This window comes from Patiria miniata, unplaced genomic scaffold (genome assembly GCF_015706575.1).
Source record: "Patiria miniata isolate m_02_andy unplaced genomic scaffold, ASM1570657v1 HiC_scaffold_27, whole genome shotgun sequence".
Lineage (NCBI taxonomy): Eukaryota > Metazoa > Echinodermata > Asteroidea > Valvatida > Asterinidae > Patiria > Patiria miniata.
In genome coordinates, this window is record NW_024037066.1 from 9,119,664 (window position 1) to 9,142,243 (window position 22,580).

The 22,580-nt window shown below is 41.4% G+C and overlaps 2 protein-coding genes across 2 annotated transcripts; one reads left to right on the plus strand and one right to left on the minus strand.

Moving 5' to 3' along the window:
* The first annotated feature begins 1,035 nt into the window (after window positions 1–1,035).
* Window positions 1,036–4,342, plus strand: LOC119734240. The gene is made up of 4 exons (XM_038207615.1): window positions 1,036–1,345; window positions 1,747–1,860; window positions 2,247–2,498; window positions 3,328–4,342. The coding sequence occupies exons 1-4, from the start codon at window positions 1,202–1,204 to the stop codon at window positions 4,330–4,332; spliced, it is 1,515 nt and encodes a 504-aa protein (XP_038063543.1). The 5' UTR covers window positions 1,036–1,201; the 3' UTR covers window positions 4,333–4,342.
* Window positions 4,343–9,531: 5,189 nt separating this feature from the next.
* LOC119734614 (mitochondrial dynamics protein MID51-like) lies at window positions 9,532–20,858 on the minus strand. Its single transcript, XM_038208150.1, has 2 exons — window positions 20,806–20,858; window positions 9,532–12,633 (listed from the first exon to the last, which is right to left on the minus strand). Exons 1-2 carry the CDS (start codon window positions 20,856–20,858, stop codon window positions 11,172–11,174), a joined length of 1,515 nt encoding a protein of 504 aa, XP_038064078.1. The 3' UTR covers window positions 9,532–11,171.
* Window positions 20,859–22,580: the final 1,722 nt, after the last annotated feature.

The window sequence follows — 22,580 nt, forward strand, 5'->3', positions numbered from 1 at the left end:
AAATAATGAAAAACATCGCACACTTATATTGAACATCGCACATAAATGTAAAAGATAACAAACGCATATTGAACATCCAACATATATATTGCAAAATATTGAATATTGCAACGTTTGACACGCCATACCCCCAGGCTGTCATCTAGAGCTCTACAAAAATAATGTCCACAACAGCTGATGGCGAATTAAAACAGACTGAGACTCATTCGATATTTACATGTAATTTAAATATAATATAACCCATCTGTCACCCCATGAAATTATTCTTACCATGCCATTTCACTCGAAAGCATTCATTATCTGTATGGCAACTCCAAAAGGATCCGAGAAAAATACCCATAATCAAGGCGCGTAAACAGTTTCCTCCAAGATATCTTTTTTTCCCAATGATTACATGCTACTGCTACAGTTTCCAGATCTACTACCCTGTTCGAGTCTCATCATCACAGTAACATTACATGATAATATTGGGCCAGTTAAAGGCAAATGGTCAGTGCGCGCTATTTAGATTTAAAGGCCTATATTAACAACATTTGTAAACATCATAAAATATAACTACCAAATTATTATGAAATGAATTACCTTTACTTAACTGAATAGTCTCAAGTATCCTGTAAAATCATGGCACCCGGTGTGCTGTCATTTTGAATTACTTTGAAAGTTGAATCTTTGGAGAAAAAAAACCTGACTCCCCCCCCCCCCCCCCCCCCAAATACTGCCCCCAATTCTGGTTCCGCGACCTGACAATTCCCCGACGACAATAAATTGCTCCGTTTCTTCGTCTGAAGTAGGGTCAGGGAAGCAGACTACAAGAACAACATTTTTTTCTTAAGTTTTCGAGCATCTATGAACACAGAACTTTAAATAACCCCATATCCATCTATTTCTGAGTATGACAGCAAAAACATATAATGTCGCGTCCCTCTTGAAATCTTGGGGGGGGGGCTTCTTAAGTAGACAGTGAGCGCTGATTGGTTGATTGGAAAAAAGAGCGCGGCACGTCGAGATTCACGCGCGCTGGAAAGTTTCCATCGCGATGCGCTCATCTGACTTAAATCATAATTTGCGAAAGCAAAACTGAGCGCAAAACAGCACATCATTCATTGAGCAATGGACTAGGCCTAACTACATTTTCCGAAGAATGCATCATAGCGTAAGGTCTCATTTTACTTTTAAAAAGTTGCTTTGCTGATTTGACACCATGGCTACGTATTATCCCGAGGCACCGATGACACCGACCTACACGGATGGGAGTTATTACCAAAGTTGGCCGGGAGATTCCCGGGGTGCGACTAGCGAAGTGGAGGCGTTTATTTGGAGATGCAGACAACATCATGACAGAAATGTAACGTTAAGGGTTTTTTTTCACTTTTTTGGTAAAGGGCCAAGGGCAAAAATTTAGGTAAAGAATCTCTAGACCTAGGTATTTTATGAAGACCTAACTTTTGAATACGCACCGTCACGTCTTTTCTTTAAATGGGGAGATTAGCCATTAGGCCTATATGCCTAGGCCTGGGCCTATTTCATTGTCCAGGTTTCAAGGCTTACCTATTCTATATTTCGGAAACTCGGGGTAGATAATGTAGGTTATAGATGTAGAAAATAATAGCCTGCAACGTTGTGTAGTAGAATTAGGCCAAATCAAATTAAAATGATAGGCCTACTGATAATGTGTACACTCGTAAAAAAAATTCCGTCTTGTAGAAAACTCACATGTGAGTTTGTTTTATGTTACTACTATACTAGTCCCGATATAAAAGTTGTGGCAACCGTGAGATGGACTCTGCGACCGTGACGACATTCCTCAACATGCTGACTGACGTCCACACGCGATGCCGAGCAATGGAAGACCAACTCACGGTCAGTGTCAGTTGTTTTCAAAGGACAAAATGAATGAAGGCAAAGAACAAAAGGCAAAACACAAAGGCAAGAGGAGGGCAGACAGCAAAAGGAAAAAAAACAGCAAACGGCAAACAGAAAAAAGCAAAAAGCAAAAGGCAAAAGTTTTAATGCAAAAGGAAAAACGGCAAGAGGCAAAATGACTGTGATAATGGCAAATGGCAGAAGGCAAAAAGCAAAGAGCAAAATAGGTTTAATCTCCCATTATATCATTATTAGCTTATCAGACCCGTACGTATGCCGTGCTTCCTTCCTCGAAAAAAACAACACAATTATTTGAGATTTCTTCAAGGGCACATGTCATTCCTCATGTCATTTCAAGGAAATGTAATTATGCCCGTAATTAGGATCTCCAGAAGCACACGCAACGCGTGACCTCACAGCTGGACTCCATGGTCACTCATCAGGGAAAGCAAGCATCATCTTCCTCCTCTGCAACCTCCGTCTCCTCATCAACCGCAAACACCATGAAGGCCATACGCAAGCTGCAGTGGAAGATCTTCGACCTCCAGAGGGAGAACGAGGCGCTCAGAGCACTGTTGGAAATGCATAAGACGAAAGATCAGACGGAGACCGCGACTGAAGGGGATCATGACCAGGTGAAATATTTTACTTGAGGATTTTCTGGTGCATTTTGATAAGCTAGATGGATGACCAGCTGAAGACGGGAGTTATAATTAACGGCTTTAGGGAAGAGTGGTCCCAATTAACCAGTCATGTTGGGTCATCGGGCCAACGCTCATGCGACGCATTTGTGTAACGTCGACCCACCAATTAATAATGTCAACGTTGCGGGCGGGCCCAGGGTGGATATTGTTGGGCCGACGTTATATTTGCCATGGGGGCCAACTAATGACGAGTTGTTTGGCGAAACCCGTCGATCCGACGAGATTCTCGACGTCGCGCCAACAGCGGATTACATGTTGGCGCGACGTTATTATTTCGCCAACGTTAACGTTGGGCCGACATATTTTTCCCCATCGGGCAGACGCTCGTACGCAACGCGTTGGCGAAACGTCGGCCCGACATATATTTTGACGTCTGGGTCGATCAACGGCGGACAACGTCGGCAGGCCGACGTCAAATATACAGACTGTCTACCAACGTCAGTACAACCATAGCAATCCAACATCAAATTACTAATCGCCAACGTCTAACACATCCTTGTCGTCAGGCGGCCTAGGTCGAATACAGTACTGTCGGCATAACGTCGGCAAGCCGACCGCGACCATTCCGACGTTAACCGACGTCGGGCAATGCTCAAGTGACAGCGCCCTTTATGAATCATAAACAAAGACTATGGTACAACCAATTTCATGAGGATTATGTTTTTACATTACAATGCTTGCCTGATACGAAAACTTTACTATGACATCTGAATAGACAAAACTTTCCAGTCAATTGCACTTTTATAAACTTTGTACCCAGGGAGACACCGAACCACCACCTCAATCGGCACAAGCATCAGAATGGACACGCTCCAGGACTGCATCCAAGTCACCCCAAAAAGCACCTCCTGCTCAGACGACAGTCAAACTGAGTGCTCCACAAAATGATAACCCGTCACAGGATGCACAAGAAAAGTATTTGTCAGACTCCAGGGTGGTTATTTTAATGAATCCAGATGATGGTCTGACCTGCATTGGTAAACATCAACAAGCAAGCACTGCATCTCAACAGAATGATATTGGATGTCAACAAGAACGTAAAGACTATCAACAGCAAACTAGCGGATATCCACAAGAAAGTGGTAGATACCAACAAAGAAGTACATGTAGTTGGAACCACCCAGAGGATAGCGTATCCAGTAAAACAACCTCAAAGGATGATCAACAGTGTCAAGAGGACAACAGTGGTTTTACCGACAGATTCAGTCAACCTCTTGAAAGACAAGAAGCTGATCAAAGCAGTGGATGTTCGAAAGAGTTGAAGATGGAATCAGCCAAGGGATCCACGCCTGCCAGGTACCCACACACGAGGTGGACTTCATCTGACAGAAACAGACCACGAGTGGGTGTGCCACCAGCTCGGCAGGCCTGGAGGTGGACGTCTGCTCATCCCAGGCTCTTTCCACGCGTGTCCACCAAACCATCCACACAAACTGGAATCAGTCCCGGGCCAGAGCCAAGATACCAATCCACTCCTAAGAACTTCTCAGTTGACGATTCAAGGGATGCAAGCCCACATTTTAGCCACACAGGTGAGGACGTTGCGATCTCTTGCACCTCTGATGATCCTTGCATTTGGAGTGATCCCTGTGAAGAAGCTTTCCAGTACTGTGACAGGTATCCATGCACTGGTGAACTGAGTGACTTGAAGCTGAAAGAGTTTAACCTGTTTGCCACGCCAGAAGACATCCAGCTTGTACAAGGCACCCTAGAGCTGCTGAACTCAATCAACAAGCTGGAATACACCAAAGATTCTAGCGAATGAAATCTTTCACAAATATGGACATTATGTGGGATTACAAAAGAGAAACAAACATTTCCACTAGATTTCAGGAGCTGAAACTGTGATGAAGTAACTTGATGGCTTATTCCGTTGTACAAACCAAAATGACAAGGTTAGAAAAGATTCACTCTTAACAATGACCCTACCTCTTTTACTCATGCCTGCAATTGCCAAAATCCCCCAAAAATGAAGAGAGTGTGCAGACACAATCCATTGATTGCACACAATTTGGAGACCATGTACCAAAAGTGAAGTGATAGTGCCAAGATCTACATACATGTACATGTATTATGTGTTGCATTGTCAAATTGGTGTAATACATGTATTTGATATGGGTTGCATTAGCCGATCTGGGGAGGCCCTCCCCCCCCCCCCCCCTTGTTAAGCTGCTAAAAATGGAGCCAAAAACCACTACAATTATTTGACTCAAAGTTCCTAAATTTATTCTCAAATTGCCTTAGGAATGGGGGAGGGGACTTGTTGGACTTTCTTTTTTGTATTTTTTTTTTTTTAGTCCCACGATTTGGCCTTGGTGATATGAATGTTGCCTGTTTTCGAGTAGTACCATAGGGGTGTAAGTGGCACCACCAACGTCAAAATAGGCCGCCCCTAAAAAAAAAAAAAACAATTTTTTTCTGCGGCCAAAAATGTAGGGCAAATTTTTTTGAAAAAAATTCAACTTTAAACAAATTTGTAAAAAAAAAAAAAATTGAGCCCCCCCCCCCAAAACCAAATCCTGGGTCCGCCACTGTACAACCTTGCATATTCCATTCTCTTCTGAGGGCAATCAGGCTTTGATGACAAAAGAAAACTTTTTGACTCTGTACATTGCAAGCTTAATATATTTATTGATTGGTATTATTTGATTTACATCCACAACTAAGTTACAGGTACATTTCAAACTGTACAAGAATAATAATACATGTAGCTTTGAAAAAGGATTTAATAAGGAACATGTACATCTAGGGCCAATGAATATTGCAAATTAAGTTAACAGAGTTGAAACGACCCTGACATTATACTGTATAGCTCCACATTTGACTACATGTATATTAACATGAATGGTACAGTGGCCTGCATGAAAATTCGATGAAATTTCAAGGTCAATTTCAATGGCTTTACCCAACATGAGCACATGTGCAAATGTACATTCGGTACTATATTCTGAGCATAGATTGTGCTAAACCACGTGAAATTCATCAACACATGTAAAATGTGGCATACATGTATTTGACTGTACATGTACAAATGTACATGTACATGTAGTAGATTTATAAACGGATAATCATTTTGCTATGAATAATAGCTACTTTAAACCAAATGTGTATATTACCAGTTATCAACATTATGTCGTTTGTCTCCCCCCCCCCCCCCTTTTGTCCCCGAATAAAATTTGTAGCCTACGTTATGATTCTATAGCTCAGAATGGCTGATTCGTCAGTCACTCCAAACTCGAAAACAATGTTTAAATGATGATCTTTGCTCAAAAAATTGGTTAATAAATTGGTCAGAAATTGCCTCAAATCGCACCACAGAGTGTCTAGAATCCCACGCCGTATTGAAGAGCTTCGCATCAGTTCTAATCAAGGTAGATGTATTTCCCTCCCCCCCCCCCCCCCCCCCCCATTTGAGAAGCAGTTGACGCCTTTGTGTCTCCTGTGTATTATAAAGCTCTCATTGAATCTAAAGATTTCTATAGAGTACCGAAGTCAGACATCAGATGTCTTTGATGTGGTTCACGCGCTGTCTTCACACACTTGCTATGTGCGTGAACCAGAATACACAACACACTTTGATAATGTACTCTATTGTATCAAAATAGAGTTTTCAAAAAACTTTTAAGTTTTGCTCTTATTAATTCTGAGTGTATTCCAAGGTTAATTTCATATTCATTATATGTACATCCAACATGAGAATAAGTACTATTCTGAGTAGATACACCAATATGTTAAGTACCATGATAATGAAGTGTATAAACTTTGTCAAATATACATTAACAGATACATTTATGTAAATAAATGTACATGTAGCATATTATATTTGTAGTAGGTTTATAAACAGTCTGTCATTTTGTTATGAATACATGTTGACCATTAAAACAGCCGAAATTGTCCTATCCAGAAATCGTCAACATTATGTGTACCGGTATTGGAAAGTTAATGGTACATGTACAAATAAAAAAATACAAGCAATGAAATACACATATCTCCTGTGTATTAAGCTATCAATGCAAAATCTGACAAAATAAACAAAAGTCAAATACTAAGACAAGATAAGTTTGCGGTAGCACCATGTGAATAAATCTCTGTGTGAGTATGTGTGGTTCTGAAAAGAACCGGAGGGACTCAACGTTTCGAACAGTATGCTTTGCCTGTCGTCAGGAGAATGAGGGATTCCAACGATGATGCCATGTTCTAAGGATGGGTGCGGTGAGGCGTGAGAAGGATGCAAACCACACATACTCACAAAAGAGATTTATTCACATGGTGCTACCGCAAACTTATCTTGTCTTAGTATCTTTCTACCATGCAATCCTTCCAATCTCAAAAGTCAAATAAAATACAAAATTTTAAGATTCAATATAAAACAAAATTAAACAGTTTTTAATATAAATCTGCCGATTTTAGCCTCTCTTGAGGTTATTTTCGTTAAAAGTAGGGTATGTGTGTTGTGTCAACGCTTGTGCGCACCCATTCACGGATTCGCCAAATTACAAAACATTACAAAAGGAAATTTCTAAAAAAGGGTCACTTGACCATAGAGCTATATTAAATTACTAGAGCACTAACTCCTCATTCTTGGGCGCGGAGATACTTTGAAGCCGCTCTGGGTGCAGACATTTTGAATTTATGTGCGTGTTTGTAGAACACAATCAAATAGATGGATTGAATTTTAAAAGTGTACTCTAAATGCAACGCGCAAGTAGAAGATACGCAAACAACTTAAGCGCGTCATGACGGTTAAAAAAACGTGATGGTGAAAAGCATCTGCAGCGGAGGGACGCGCACCCGTTGCGCTGTTTGCGTAGAGCAAAATTACATGCTCATTTGCTGATCGTGCATTTCGGTTTTGGGCGTATCGGCTTCGATGACGCACCGGTATGGAATACAAATGCAGATATGCAAATAGCCGTACAAAAGCCGTACAAAATTTCAAGTTTTCCATCTGTACACAAACGTATGGATGCGCCCATCAGACATTACTTTGTACATCAAGTTAGCACTCTAGTAATTTAATATACATGTAGCTCTATGCACTTGACACATCTTTGGGAATTCCTTTCTTTTTAATATTGTTTTCTTCCTAATGACAGCATGCCAAAAGGTCAGTTTGGTCGGTTACATGTACTTTTTGGATGGTTGATATTGCTAATGGTCTACTCTACCTTTAATGGAAGAAACAACATTTGCAAACATCAAACACCAAAATGATCAAATTATCACAAACTTCTTTACTGGATTGTTAGGGAGTGACGGTCTAAAGCATCCTGTAACATCATGCCTCCTCAAGTGCTGACATTTTAAGGTAAAGTGTTTTTTTTGTATCAATTTCCAACGCTAGTCAGCGACCAGCGTTGGAGAAAACTGGCTTTTTTTCAAAAACTGCTCCTACTTTTTCATATTTAGTTACTCCGCATTTGCTTTGCATTTGAATACACACCTGTGAAGGGTTAGAAGCTAGACTGATTCTCTGACCTTACAATTTCTCAACATCTATAAATTTCATCTTAAGTGGGGTCTTGGAACCAGACTACAAGATCATGATTGGTTTTCTTTGTTTTTCCAGCATCTACGAAACCAAAATGGGAAACAAGCCAGCGTAACAATATTTGCTTTAAAGCCAGAGTCCATCATTTGCAGCTATCCAAAAAGTAACTGGCGTAATTATTGTTGAAAAACATAATTCGTTGAAACATAATAAGGGGACTAAACTCCCTGTGAAATTATTCTTTCTGGCAAGCTGTCATTTTGAAGTAATCAACGAAAGAAGGCATTTCCAACGGTGCTTCTTAAGAAGCACTGTAGTAAATTTAAATTAGTAGTTCGTTTTTTTAATTCGGTGAAATGCGAGCAAGCATTGGCACGACGCACATGCGCACCCGGTTGCTATAATTCATCAGATCAGTGCGCGACATCGCGTAGCTGCAATCGGCTCAGTGAGAACGTGTATAGACGCTGAATTCAGGCCCAATTCAAAACATGATTCAGCATTTTTTGATTTGAAATCGAGATCCTAGAATGCTGTTTTTCTCGGAATATACAGCTGAAGCTGAGCTGAAACTTCATCAGGTTAGTTGTTCAGTACCCTTCTTTAGATTTTGAGCACTTTTGTTGCTTCAAACAAACAAAATGCACAAATTACAAATGATGGACTATACCTTTAACATACTATTCCTCTAATCCAGTTATTTCTGAAAATTACAGCAAAAGCAAATGTTGTACATTCCCTTTAAAATTAACACATATTTGTGTAAATACATGTACATGACCATGTAGCATATTTGTACCAGTAGTAGCTTTATAAACAGATTGTCATTTTGTCATGAAAAATACTTAAAAACCAAAATGTTTACTAAATCTAAAAATCTTCAACATCCTGTGTATTATGAAAGTTAATAATAAAACAGGTCTCAATATTAAAATACTTAAAAACCAAAATGTGTACTAAATCCAAAAATCTTCAACATTCTGTGTATTATGAAAGTTAATAATGAAACAGGTCTCAATACTAAAATACAAGCCATTAAAGCTACAGTCCATCATTTGTAATTTGTGCATTTTGTTCGTTTGAAGCAACAAAAGAGTTCAAAATCTAATGAAGGATACTGAGCAACTAACCTGATGAAGTTTCAGCTTAGCTTCAGCTGTACATTCCGAGAAAAACAGCATTCTAAGATCTCAATTTTAAATCAAAAGTTACTGAATCATGTTTTGAATTGCAGCTATACGCGGCGTAGCGCACTGATCCGACAAATTATAACAACCGCGCGCACGTGTGCGTCGTTCCAATACTTGTGCGCGCTGCGCGGAATAACGAAACGAACTACTAATTTAAATTTTCCTACGGTGCTTCTTAAGAATCACCATTGGAACTGCCTTCTTTCGTTAATTACTTCAAAATGACAGCTTCCCACAAAGAATAATTTCACAGGGAGTTTAGTTCCCTTACTATCTTTCAACCAAGTTTGTTTTTCAACAATAATTACGCCAGTTACTTTTCGGATGGCTGCAAATGATGGACTATAGCTTTAAATACACATCTCCTGTGTATTAAGCTCTCAATGCAACTGACAAATAAAGCAATTTAGTAAAATAAATGAGCAAAATCTTTTTTTAAAGATTTCAATATAGTAGGCCTACCTGTATATATAAAAATAAACAGTTTAGAAATATAATCTGCAGGTTTTAGCCTCTTCTGAGTGTATTAAATACGTATTATAAAGTCCTTCAAAAGGCAAAGCAATTTGGAAAAATAAACAGGAAAGCAGTGAAAAATCAAAGCGAATTTAGCAAATGTATGTATGTGCATTATTTGCATGTGAATGCAAGCAACAGGTAACAACAACAGGTGCATGTGGCCAAAATGGGCCAAGCCAAAGTTAAGCCCCAGTCACACGTTCACAGTTTGGAGCTACAGATATCCACGGTTTAAAATTTTGAACCCTCCGTGGTTATCCGTCATCCTCCCTGGGTATTTCTTGAGGGGCTACGGAAGTTTTAACTGTTCCAACCTTCTGAGGTGAACCGTCATGATCCATCCCTAGTGCAACCGTGGGACATCCATAGGACAACCGTACTAATTCGTAGTATTATTCGTGGCGATTCGTACATATTCTTAGAGATTCAAGCTCATTTGTGGTAGAAATCTCTACGAATTCGCTACGAATGTCCTAAGGATATGCCCAGATTAGCTCTACTGAGTGCAACGCTTGAACTTTGGTACCCTCTGTAACATAGTTCCAGTGCTCCACTCAGTAGAGCTATGCCCGGATATGCTAGGATTCTGCTTACGTTGTACTATGAATATGTATGCTTTATTCTTAAGAGAACCTTTGTCATCTGTGGCCCAATCGCAGACAACCGTGGCATTAGCGTCATTATCCTTAGTAATACTGTCGATATTCTTCAACAGTCCGTCCATATTCTTGAAAAATCGTGGTGTATTGGCTTAGCTTTGTGCACATCAAGATGAATAAGTTGTGCGTACTTTGCGCACAAACCAGTCCCGTATGAACACGAAGTGTCCCGTCCAACTTCGATTTGGGAGCTATGCGCCCCTCAGGTGTTATAAAAGCCACATCACAGCAGTCAACAATTAATTTTGTTATATCTTGTGTATGGATACTGTACATGTAGTTTCATTGGTCTACATGTATAACAGCCACCTCTCTGGTCTATAAAAACGCACGTCCCACACTTACGGGGAGATCAGCGATATCGGACTGTGTTCTTTGCATGCGTTGCGTGCTCGTATGGAACCTGCCGGCGAGCTAGCTTCGCGCAATGAAAACCGCAACGTCAATCGCTCAGTCTCATGTCCGACAGGACATCAAAACTTTCAGTTATCAAAAGTGGTTTATTTTCTTACACAGTAAGTTACAATCATTTATCTTTTTGACCTATTGGCACGATATAACAAAACCATTGTTGACTGCTGTGGTATATATGCCATTTGTAACCCCCTCGGGGTGCAAAACATCCTCGGCTTTGCCTCGGGCGCTATGTGCCCCTCGATTAAGATTTTGCAGGTTCTATGCTATGGACACAAATTTTACACAAATATGCTGAATAAATTCCTTATCAATAGTGCAGGCCCCAAAATTAGTGCTTGGTAACTTTCGAAAGCAAATTGAAGAGCAAATCGGGCATACGGTCATTTGATGCCAACATGTGGTCCAACCACTTCAGAGATGCTGAGATTTCTGCCGGGGAACACTCAGCAAGAAGATCAACTTTGTCAATGAAATGATCCCTCAGGCTGCCAGCTCTCAGGTAACTCTCCATGGCCTTCAGGAGGTCCAAGAACCTCTCAGCAAGCATCTCCTCATCCCATTCCGTCTCCTCCTCACAGATCTTCAGGAGAATGGTGATTATGTGATACAGGGAGAGCATCTTCATCAAAGGCTGAGCAGCCAGCACAGACCCAAGGAGCAGCACACACTTCTCACGACATCCACCATCTGAATCCAGGCGCTCCATCTCAAGCACTGCCTCCTCTTCCAAAGAGCGATGCCAGAGATTCTCTGGTGGGATGCTGGATAAGGCTGCTGGCTCCTGGCATGAGGATCCCTTCTGAGGAACAATGGTGATCTGCTTTCCACCTTTCTCAATCTTCACACAGGGGACGATGTTGACGCAGAGCATGTCTGCGTAACCCTTGACAGGATTTTCAATACTCAGTTCGATGCATCCCTCATTCCACTTGATGTCATAATCCAATCCAAGCACCTGCTCTTCTTGCAGATAACGCTGCATCTCTTCCATGAGGAACATATGCAGCAGCTCCGGATTCAGGTAGCTTCCACTCAGCAAAGGATCCCAAGGGCTGCTACCAATGCTGAAGGTATCCAGATTCACACGGTGAATGCAGAAGCTGCCCGGCATCTCAAGAGCGCTCTCACCGGCGTCAGAGAACTCCCACATCTGGGGGTCCACGGCAAGCGGAAGCAACAGAGTGCGTTCATCCTGTTGCTTAGTGATCAGCCTGTCAAAAGCTGAAGGTGTTAGCTCCCCCTGGATGAGGCTTCCAAGATTCTTGACCAAGCAGGCGCTTACAGGTTGTCTTGCCTTCTCCACAAGATCCCGGATGGTTATCAGCTTTGCCGAAGAAGTACTGATGCGAGAGCGGTAGTACCGATTAAGCTCGTCCACCAAGTTCTTCGAGCCCCCTTTCTTGGTTTCAGAACCATCATCTGATGATACCGGTTTGGGAGAAGGCAGAGAATCCACTGTATCTTCTTTCTGTTCATCATCTTCCTTAACCTCCTCTCCACAGTCCTCCCCTTCCGAGTCTGGCTTATCAATCTGCTGTGCAAGCTTCATTGCCCCATAGGCACCAATAGCTACTGCTCCAAGAGCAGCGGCACCAAGGGTCGTCACCCCAAGCAAGGCACCAACCTTAAGGGCCGCGCCTACCTTAAGTCCCGAAAAAATCCAGGATCCAGCACTTGCATCACCACTGGCACTGCCTTCATCTTTTTCCTCATCCTTGTCAAGTCTTTCTACTTCTTGGCTTTCTTTATCCTTCTCTCCCCTGTTGCCATGATCACCTACTAACCAGTTTCTGTTGATTCAAAACAATTATCCTTGTTATATGGGACTTTCAGGAGAGATACTGCAAGTAAGACACAAAAACACCTGAAATGTTTACATTTTATAATATTTATCATGTTTACAGTACATGCAGGCCTATGCTATGTATTTGGGGAGTCAGGTTGGTGTAGTGGTACTTTCCTCTCCTTCAACCACTGTGACCCGGGTCCGAATCCCACCTGTCATGCCTGTGCCAATGTGTGGATTGGGTTTTCAGTCCCTACCATTCTGTGGGTTTTCCTCAGAATATGCCTCTGGGCTTTTCCTCCCACTTCTAAAAAATTGTAATTTCTTCTCAGTCATTGTCTTCTCTCTACAGGTTTCTTCAGGCTTTCGAGCTACAGTGCCTAGGCTATGGCACTTTTGAGGAATCCTTGGTTTGGAAAGATTCCTGGAAAAAATGTTGCAACCTGACGCCACTTTTTTCTTACAATGTATATCATCTCAATGAATTGAAGGTCATTCATTGCAAAAATGATGATAAGACATGAATCTGGCACTAAGAAATATTTCCAATTTTGTTAGGAAATTTTTTTAACTCTCCATAGACTTTGTACACAATCGCGGAAGTGGCGTCAGGTTGCAACATTTTTTCCAGATTCCCATATCTGGCCATCAGTAATTTTTCCCATATATGACCTTAGTATCAGCCATCAGAAAGTGATGTCCTAAAAAATAAGGCCAAACAAAAAATAAGTCGGTCTGTGGTCAGCGTGCGCATCGATTTTTATCATGCGCGTCAATCTTTTTTTTTCCCAAAATGTTCCGCGGTAGCTCCAACAGGGCCCTCTATTGCCGCACCTCCTCAATTTCTTTTACCAAAGAGCACCAAGGAATGGGAATTAATTGCACCACGGCAAATGATCGAGAGCACCAAGGCAAATTATGAAGGACACCAATGTACATGAGGACACCAAAAAAGCAAAATAGTACCCCACCTTGTCTGTACAATCCAAGCTTGAAGAAAAAAAAAAAAAAGCACAAAAAAAAAAAGCCGCGTCACCGCGTCAATTCCGGAACTTTGGTCTGACCAGAGACCAAACATTTTTTTTTTGGCCTAATAGCACTGGTGTTACTGTTGGCAGGCACAAATTTAGCATTTTTACTGAGAGTGAGACTGAGAGTGAGAAAACACTTAAAAATTTTCAGACCAGTCCCATAGGGTTTGTGCACATGGTGATAAGTGGTGGCCAGATATGAGACTCTTTCCCTTGGTTTCATTACCAGAAAAAAATAATAATAAAAATAATTATTAACTAGAGGTTGTAGGAACAACAACACAGTGTTGGGCCATGGATTACCGCAAACTTTGCCACACACATCAACTCAATGTTTGACTTTTTCAACATGCCGCCAGAAGGCGCTCTAACATTTGATGACGTCACCTGTAATATTTGTGTACAGTACTGCCTAGGCAGACACTCACATCATTCAAAGCAAGTTTGCATCTTCTGCCGATTTCAAATAATAAGGCACTTCCGGTTTCGACCGGAAGGAAGGGTCACATAATTTTGCACTTAATACCGAAAATTACGACCCTGCAATATTGTATCGATTGCCATAAAAATATAACATGAAGAGCATGTATTATCAATATCATGTCGATTCCCACAAAATTCAAGTTCCGGTCTCTCACGGTTGAATTTCAAAGATTAAATTTATTATTTTTTGGAGTGACGTCACGTGACCCACGATGACGTCATGATGGCGTAATTGCAAAAAATACATCTTCAGTTCAGTGGGTTGTGCATTTATGTATTGCCAATTGAAGTTCATATATATTTTCATTTTAAAAAACAGTTCTGGAGAAGAATTTGTCTTGAAAGTTGAAGAATAAATAAAAACAAAAACAAGAATATTGAATTGGCTAAGCTACTGCTAGGCCTATTTTGTAGCATCACAAACATTCAACTCACCACCTGCAGCTAAACAAAGTTACTTTCGTCCCTTTAAACTCGCTCTAATGATTAACGAATGCGATGCACAAAGCAATAAATAGTGCATGATGTAACAAGGTGCTGTGTATCACATGCACAATGAGTGGAAAATGTCGATCAAGCCTAGCCTGCCTTCAATAACAAGGCCGACCGTGTTTATTTTTGTCAGGGTGACCGTAAGGTCATGGCCAAATTCTGCTAAATACACATCAAAAATCTGTCAGATTTATCAAAAATCTGCCAAATTCCCCAGAATGACTCGAAATACACTCTAAACACTAAAAATCACATGCAGATGTTGTAGTATTGCCTTAATTAAGGCTCAAATCACCAATATAAATAATATATAGTCACATAAAGATGTTATGAAATTGCGTAAATTTCAGGCAAAATGCAGTTGCGTCACGCTGAAGTCCGGTTCCCAGTGAACCTCTGCACCTTGATCAGCCAACCGTCCCATTTATGCAGGGGTTTGTTTGAAAAAGATTGAAGCTTTTTAAAACAAATGTACCAATTTTTATTCAAATTTTCTATGTTTTTCTGTCAAATAACCATTTTTGCAGAATTCTGCCAGAAATCTGCCCAAAAAAATCCATTCTGTCAAATTTTCTGTCAAACTCATTTTTTAACAAAAAATCTGTCAAAGTTAGCCGAAAATCGGCTAAAACGGTCATCATAATTTTTGTTCCGCTCTATTATGTACAAAAGTACACGAACGTGATGTGCACAAAATTATGACGCGGCGCTGCAGCCAATAAACTATGGTGGCCCTAATGGGACATAGGCAGCCGTAATTGTTTTCGCAATGCCACGTCGCAGCACTGATGGCTCGCAGGAACTTCTACATGTCACTCGGTGGTTTGTCTGTCTGTTTGTCATGGTGTGAAGCTGTCTGTATGGGAGTCCCTTCGCTCGTACCCCCGCCCTGCAAACAGGACGCTGGGATACGCTGATGAGCTTCACAGAATCTTGTGAAGGAAGTGGCCTATGACCTATATATAAAGCATCTGGCTGCAGCTGTTCAAGACCGCAGTTGGACAATGTGCGCAAATGCTATCCGAAAACTTCCCATAGAAATGCCCTCATTCCATACCGGATGTGATCTCTGTTTCATTGCGGACCATCACAATTTTGAGCGTCGCATAATGCAATCCGACCGTTCGTGATTCGAAACGGAGCCTGAGCAAGTGACGGGAATTGTAAATTTACAACACAGATAAGTTTCACAGAATTTCCTACATTATTACGCTTTTCAACGTAAAGAAAAACATATCTAAACTGGAATAAAAGAGTAATGAATCAGTCTGAAGGGCCGTTTCAAACCTTGCAGAGTCATGACCGAGATGACGCGCAGGTCACGGGTCACGCAAAATCTATCCAATCAGAGCGTGAATTCATCAGAGTATCCCAGCGTCCTGTTTGCAGGGCGGGGGTACGGGCGAAGGGAGTCCCCAAATATTGACCAAAAGTATAGTGTTCCCTATGTGCCATCGGCGTCGCAATTTGAATCTCTGGCAGCAATTGTTTTGATCGATTTCATTCAAGACTTCTTGCAACACGGCCGGAGCTTATTCTGCACTCGCACTTCTTTCAGAACGCGGGATTTTTTTTCGCGACGTTGTGATTTGTGTGTGTGGTTGTTTGTGTGTGCGTGTGACTAGCGTCGTGACATTTTTCGCGATGTGGTGAATTTTATCATATCACGACTAGTGATTCTTTTGCGACAAAGTGAATTTTTTTTTTACGACCTGTTGTGAGTTTTGCCGATATTATATTTTCTAAACAATGGTGCGGGTATACCGGGTACGTACGTACACTGTTAAAAATGTCCGTAAATTTACGGACTCCGTATTAAAAGTGAAATATTCTGTATTTTTTGCCGTAATTTTTACGGACTTTCCGTAAATGCAAGTATTAATTATGCTAATGAGCGTGATTACAATCAACCACATCGGCCCAAACACCCTTAAACCCCTACACATAATAGAGTACATCTAAGTACATCTACTGACTTCCCTGCTGTATGCCTGTGAAACTTGGACAACCTACAGCCGCCACATCAGAAAGCTGAACCACTTCCACCTTTCCTGCATGCGTAAGATATCGCGCATCAGATGGCAAGACAAGGTCCCAGACACTGAAGTCCTCAAGCGAGCGGAATTGCCCAGTGTAGGTGCTTTGATCATGAGAGCTCAACTTCGCTGGTCAGGTCATGTAGTACGGATGCCTGATGATCGACTCCCCAAAAAGATCTTCTACGGTGAATTAACAACAGGCAAAAGATCGGCTGGTGGTCAATTCAAGAGATACAAGGATTGCCTTAAAGCAACCATGAAGCAATGCAACTTCAATGTGAGTAGCTGGGAAGAACTTGCCCATGATCGAACGGCATGGAGAAGATTATCACACGAAGGTGCATCAAGCTTCGAAGCCCGTCGCATCAGGGAGGCTGAGCTGAAACGACAGCAACGAAAATCTCGTCAGCTAGATGCTTCCCTACGTGTCCACCCCCACCCCCGACCTAGTGTGTCCAGTGTAGGACCGTAGCTTCCTGGCTAGAATTGGACTTATTAGCCATCTGCGAACACACAACACCAACTAGTATGGAGATGTTGGCTGTCATCTTCGAATTTCGAAGGACGATATGTTGAGTTAAATAAACGGGGAGAACTGGTTTAGAGCTGAAACCATACAGACGTGTCTGTGTCTCTCTCTTGCTGTTGTAGGTTATTCAAATACATGTACATGCAGTGTAAGTGATAATTTCTAGTCTGCACTACTATACTAAGCAGGGAGATTGGAATCGGCACTGTCGCCACGCTACCCAATGACAGACCGGTCCCGAATCCAACCTGATAAGACTATACGAATATCTCTAATGATAAACCGCTCGGATGACACTAAAGGTCCGTTACATTATTCTATACGCGCAGCTTTTTGCTCACAGGCGCGCAATAGCAAATATGTCTAGGTACGTTTTATTATGTCTGTGATTGCGACGGATGCGTGGCGTGCGCGCGATACGCGCATACGGCTCTAATATCAATCCGGTGTCCCCAGATTACCCAATATAGGCACAGTAGGCACTGTGCCTAGGGCCTACGAACAATTCGGGGGCGACGCTACGAAAAATGGGGGTCCCACGAAAATACAGAGTGTGCCATAAAACACATACAGGCCTATACCCGCACACACGCGCAGAGAAACGTTTTTTAAAGAGTTTTTAGGGTCTTTCTCAGAATTTTCGATTTCACCAACTGACGCTGTACATACAGGCTTTACGTATAAAATTTACGTGTAAAGTCTGTCGTTATGAAGCACTGTGCCACGGGGCGTCGATCGGTGGGGTCGGGGACATGTCGATCGTTCCCCGCCCCTAGCTATTTTTGTCCCCGAATAAAAAAAATGTAGCCTACATTTTGATTCTGTAGCACAGAATAGCTGATTCAAATATACCAAACTCAAAAAAGATGTTGATATGATTATGACTATCTTTTGCTAAAACCTTGCCAGTGGTCAGAAATTGCCTCAGATCGCACCCCAGAGCGTCTAGAACTCAATTTTTGTCGGGGCCCTTACAAGCTTAAGCGGACCCTGAACCCAACACCGTTTAGGCTTCATACTCGCATTATTCTGATCAAGATACACATTATGTACCCCCCCCCCCCCTACGTTTGAGAAGCGATTGACGCCCTTGGTGCCAACAGGTTTTAGAGCTAGGATAGGGCCTATACCAGTTTGGTCATGGCTTGATTTGTACAGTGCTTTGTACTTGGTGCCCAGGCCGGGGCGGAGTAGGGCCTACGGAACACTGGTGCCTAGGGCGGAGTAGGGCCTACGGAACACTAGTGCCTAGGGCCTACGAAACACTTTATCTAGGCCTGACTACAAGCTCACAGTCCTGTGCAAGGCCTTCACACATATTTTTTTACAAACCCTCAATGGCCTACAATATGCTCAAATACCGAAAAATTTGAGGGCATGCAAATCGTGATTTGGCCGGCGTAACCAATTTTGGACCTATTTACTAGCCCGTACCCTTGAAAAAGCAGCAGCTATAATTATGTCTTTACATGAGTCATTGATAAGTTACACAGAATGCCATCTCCACTTCCTGCACAAGATTCTGTGAAGCTCATCAGCCATTCCTAGCCCAGCGTCCTAGGCCCTGTTTGCAGGGGGGGGGGGGGGGGGGGGGGTACGTGCGAAGCGCCACGATGCACATCATGAATAGCGCCCTACGTTTTAATGTTTTTTTATTTTTAGAATTAAGGAATTTTATTTATTTATTTATTTATTTCGTGTTATTTTACCAGGGTAGCCCCATCAGTTGTCAATGAACTGTTCTCCCTGGGGGCCCTGGTTATATAGCTGCAGCTGTTTAAAGGGTGCAGGCCAGTAAAGCGGTCCGAAATTGCATAGGCCGGCCAAATCACGATTGGCATGCCCTCAAATTCTTCAGTACTTGAGCATATTGTGGGCCATGCACTTGAGGGTTCGTAAACGATAAGGGTGGAAGCCGTTCACAGAAACGTGAGCTTGTATTTCTGTACAATTTGGATGAAATCGGGACCCCGAAGCGCTCTATTTTTTAATGGAGTGTAGGCACCGTTTTTCAAAATGGCGATGGCCTTCAGGACTACTTTTAAGGGGTGATCATAATTCGGATGGAAATTTTTCCCAAAATCATCAAATTACCCCCAACAAACTGAAAAGAAAAGGAAAGATGATCAAATAAGCTTTCATTTTGATGGTGTCTCGAACACCTTGGAGAGTAAATTGTGAGTGTTTTTCCCGACTTTCTGAAGTGGGGGCACTTATCAGTTGTGAGTTTACTGCACCCATAGAGTCACTTTTACAAGCGAACACTCATGGACACTCTCGGACAGTAGGTGGCGCTCTTCATCCTTGCCGACTGACGTGACACGCTTTTTCCGACAGGCAATTTGACACTCTACAACACACCCAACACCCGCCCCCTCCCCCAGCAACTATTTTTGAGAGATAATCGAAATACATGTACTGCATCGTCACGCACACATTTAATGAAGTATGACATTTTGTAAAGTTGGTATGTATAGGGCATTATCGTTTCCGGACTTGCAAACATCGAAAAAATAAACTACAAAGTTGTTACGAAATCGTGACCTTACTATGATGTTGGTAAATGACAGTCTAAAGCATCCTGTAAAATTAGGGCACCTGCAGTCTGGTGGTGGTCATTTTCAAGAAAAATGATACTTTTGTATACATTTCCAAAGGTGGTCGGCCGACCACCGTTGGAAATACCTATAACTGTTTTTCAACTACTGATCCAAATTTACTTGTTTTTTTCAGTCCAAATTTTGTTTGCTATTGGTTGCATGTTCATGAACGGGTGCAGGCCAGCTAGACTGGTTCCCTTACCTTACAATTTTCCGGCATTTTTGATCCATTTCATCTTGAGTGGAGTCAAGGAACCAGACTACTTGAACATTTTTGTTTTTCTTGGTTTTCCAGCATTTTCGAACACAAAACTTCAAACATGTCAGTGTAACAATATTTGATCTATTATACTAACCCCCCAAATAGTTCCTTTCTGAACATTACAGCGAAAGCCAATAATGTACATTCCCTTTGAAGGACTACAACACCCTGCAAGAGGCCATTCAAATTTTCAATGCTTTTAAATTTGGATTTTTTTTTCCAAGTTGTTTTGACGCACCTACACACCCCTATATTGAAAAAAGTGATTTGTTATGCAGTATTAAATATCAAATACATGTACATGTACATGCACTTGCATGCACACACATTCGTAAACACCGGCAGTCGTGGACCCCCTTGATTTTGTACACACATTTCAATCGAGGACTATCGGTCAATTGTGGACGTTTTGTTTGTGTCCTTACATGTTTGTCCTTGGTCCACGATTTCCGGTGTGTAAATACTCATGTACACACAATACATGTACAACAGGCCCGTCTGTACTGTTGGTTTGTATTGGGGACAAAGTTGGAAAACAAATGCACGCAAGGAACGCTGGTGCATAGGCAAGTCAAAATATCTAGATTTTTTTGTTTTTCTTGCTTTTTTTTATGAAAAGTGAATTTAGATTTTCTATTATACCTTGACCCACCCACCCACAATTTGGAAAAAAAATTCAAATTTAAAAACATTGACAGTCTTTTGAATGGTCCCTTTTGAACGGCCGGGGACAACCAAACCTCGGTCCCTTGGACGGCCGGGTTTTTCTCTCTCTCTGATCGGTAATGATCATTCCGCAAGTTCACCTACAGAAACCTTGTTACGACTTTTACTTTCTCTGAATGATCAAGTTCGATGTCTTCCGGGAGCAGGAGCGAGCCCCCCCCCCCCCCCCCCCCCGCCATGCAAACAAATTTTTTAGCTCAAACTCAGTTTGACAATTGAAAGAAAAAAAAACACCTCCACGTGTTGAGAAACTCCATTTGAAAGTGCACACAACGCTATGGCGTGTCAAACGTTGCAATATTCAATATTTTGTAATATATATGTTGGATGTTCAATATGTGTTTGTTATCTTATACATTTATGTGCGATGTTCAATATAAGTGTGCTATGTTTTCATTATTTGCGCGATGTTTAATATATTTGTGCGATGTTTTACAATATATGTGCGATGTTCAATATATGTGTGCGATGTTTTACATTTATATGCGATTTTCAATTTATATGTGCGATGTTTTTGACGATATATAAATATGTGCGATGTTTTCAATATTATGTTCGATTTTTTGCATTAAATGTGCGATGTTTTTCGATACAATTGTGTGTGTTGTTCTACAATATATTTGCGATATTCTCAAATATGTGAGCAATGTTTCACACATATGTTTGACATTTCGAGCTATTTGTATTCGATGTTTCATCGGTATGTTTGCATTCGATCTTTTGCAATATGCATTTGATATTTCCCTTTTCATTCGATGTTTCTTTAAGAGTCAAAGTGTGGTTACTAGACCGCGAAAGTCTGACTATTTTGCCTAAAGTCAGTGTATGAGACGTCAGGGGATCGCGTAAACTGATTAGAGCCCGACTTAAATGGTAAAAACCGGAATTGTGGGTAATTCTTTAAGCATACGCAATGCGTTCATCATTGTTTGGGTATACCCCCAGCTGTGCCTGTACTACCCATAGTGTTATGTGCATCATCTATGCATTGAAGAGTGCATGACACATGGTCTGAGCTCCAAGGCCGATGTGCACCTGTCCCGTTTAATGATCCAGTTACCTGATAATTTGTTAGCATAAGCCGATGTAAAATTGGGCAAAATTAGATGTTTATGAAAAAAAATCAAATTGTAAGGGGTTTAACCTTGCATTTTCGGGAAAAATCAGATGTTTCTGGAAAATTGCAGATTGTATGGGGTTAGATGTTTATGAAACATTTCAAATTGTAAGGGGTGAACATTGCATATTTTAGCGAAATTGGGCAAAATCAGATGTTTCCGAAAAATTTCAGATGTAAGGGATTAAGGCCAAAAAAAAAATCTCCGGTTTCTGGTATGCGCGCGCGTCGCCGTAGCCATGCGCGTCGGCAAAATGAAAACGTTTTTATTTTCAATGAACGATGATGTCTCAAAACCGCCAAACTCACTGGTTTGACTGGAATCCTGCTGCTGCAAAATTTTAACGTGTTTTTAGATGGGGTTATGATCGAGAATAAGCTTTATGTGGCCTCTCTGGACTCCCATATATTTGCACCAAGTTTAGTCGGGCACCATTTGCAGTCATCAGCCGACATTTGAAGCAAAAAAAAAAAGGTAAAAACAAAAAAGCCGCGTTGCCGCACCACTTTTTGGGCAAGCTCCATACCAGAAACCGGAGACTTTTTTTTTTGGCCTTGCTTTTTTAGTGAAATTTTGCAAAGTTAGATGTTACAAAAATTTCAAATTGAAAGGGGTTAACCTCGCATTTTTTAAAGGCGAAAATCGGAAAAAATCAAATGTTTCTGGAAAAT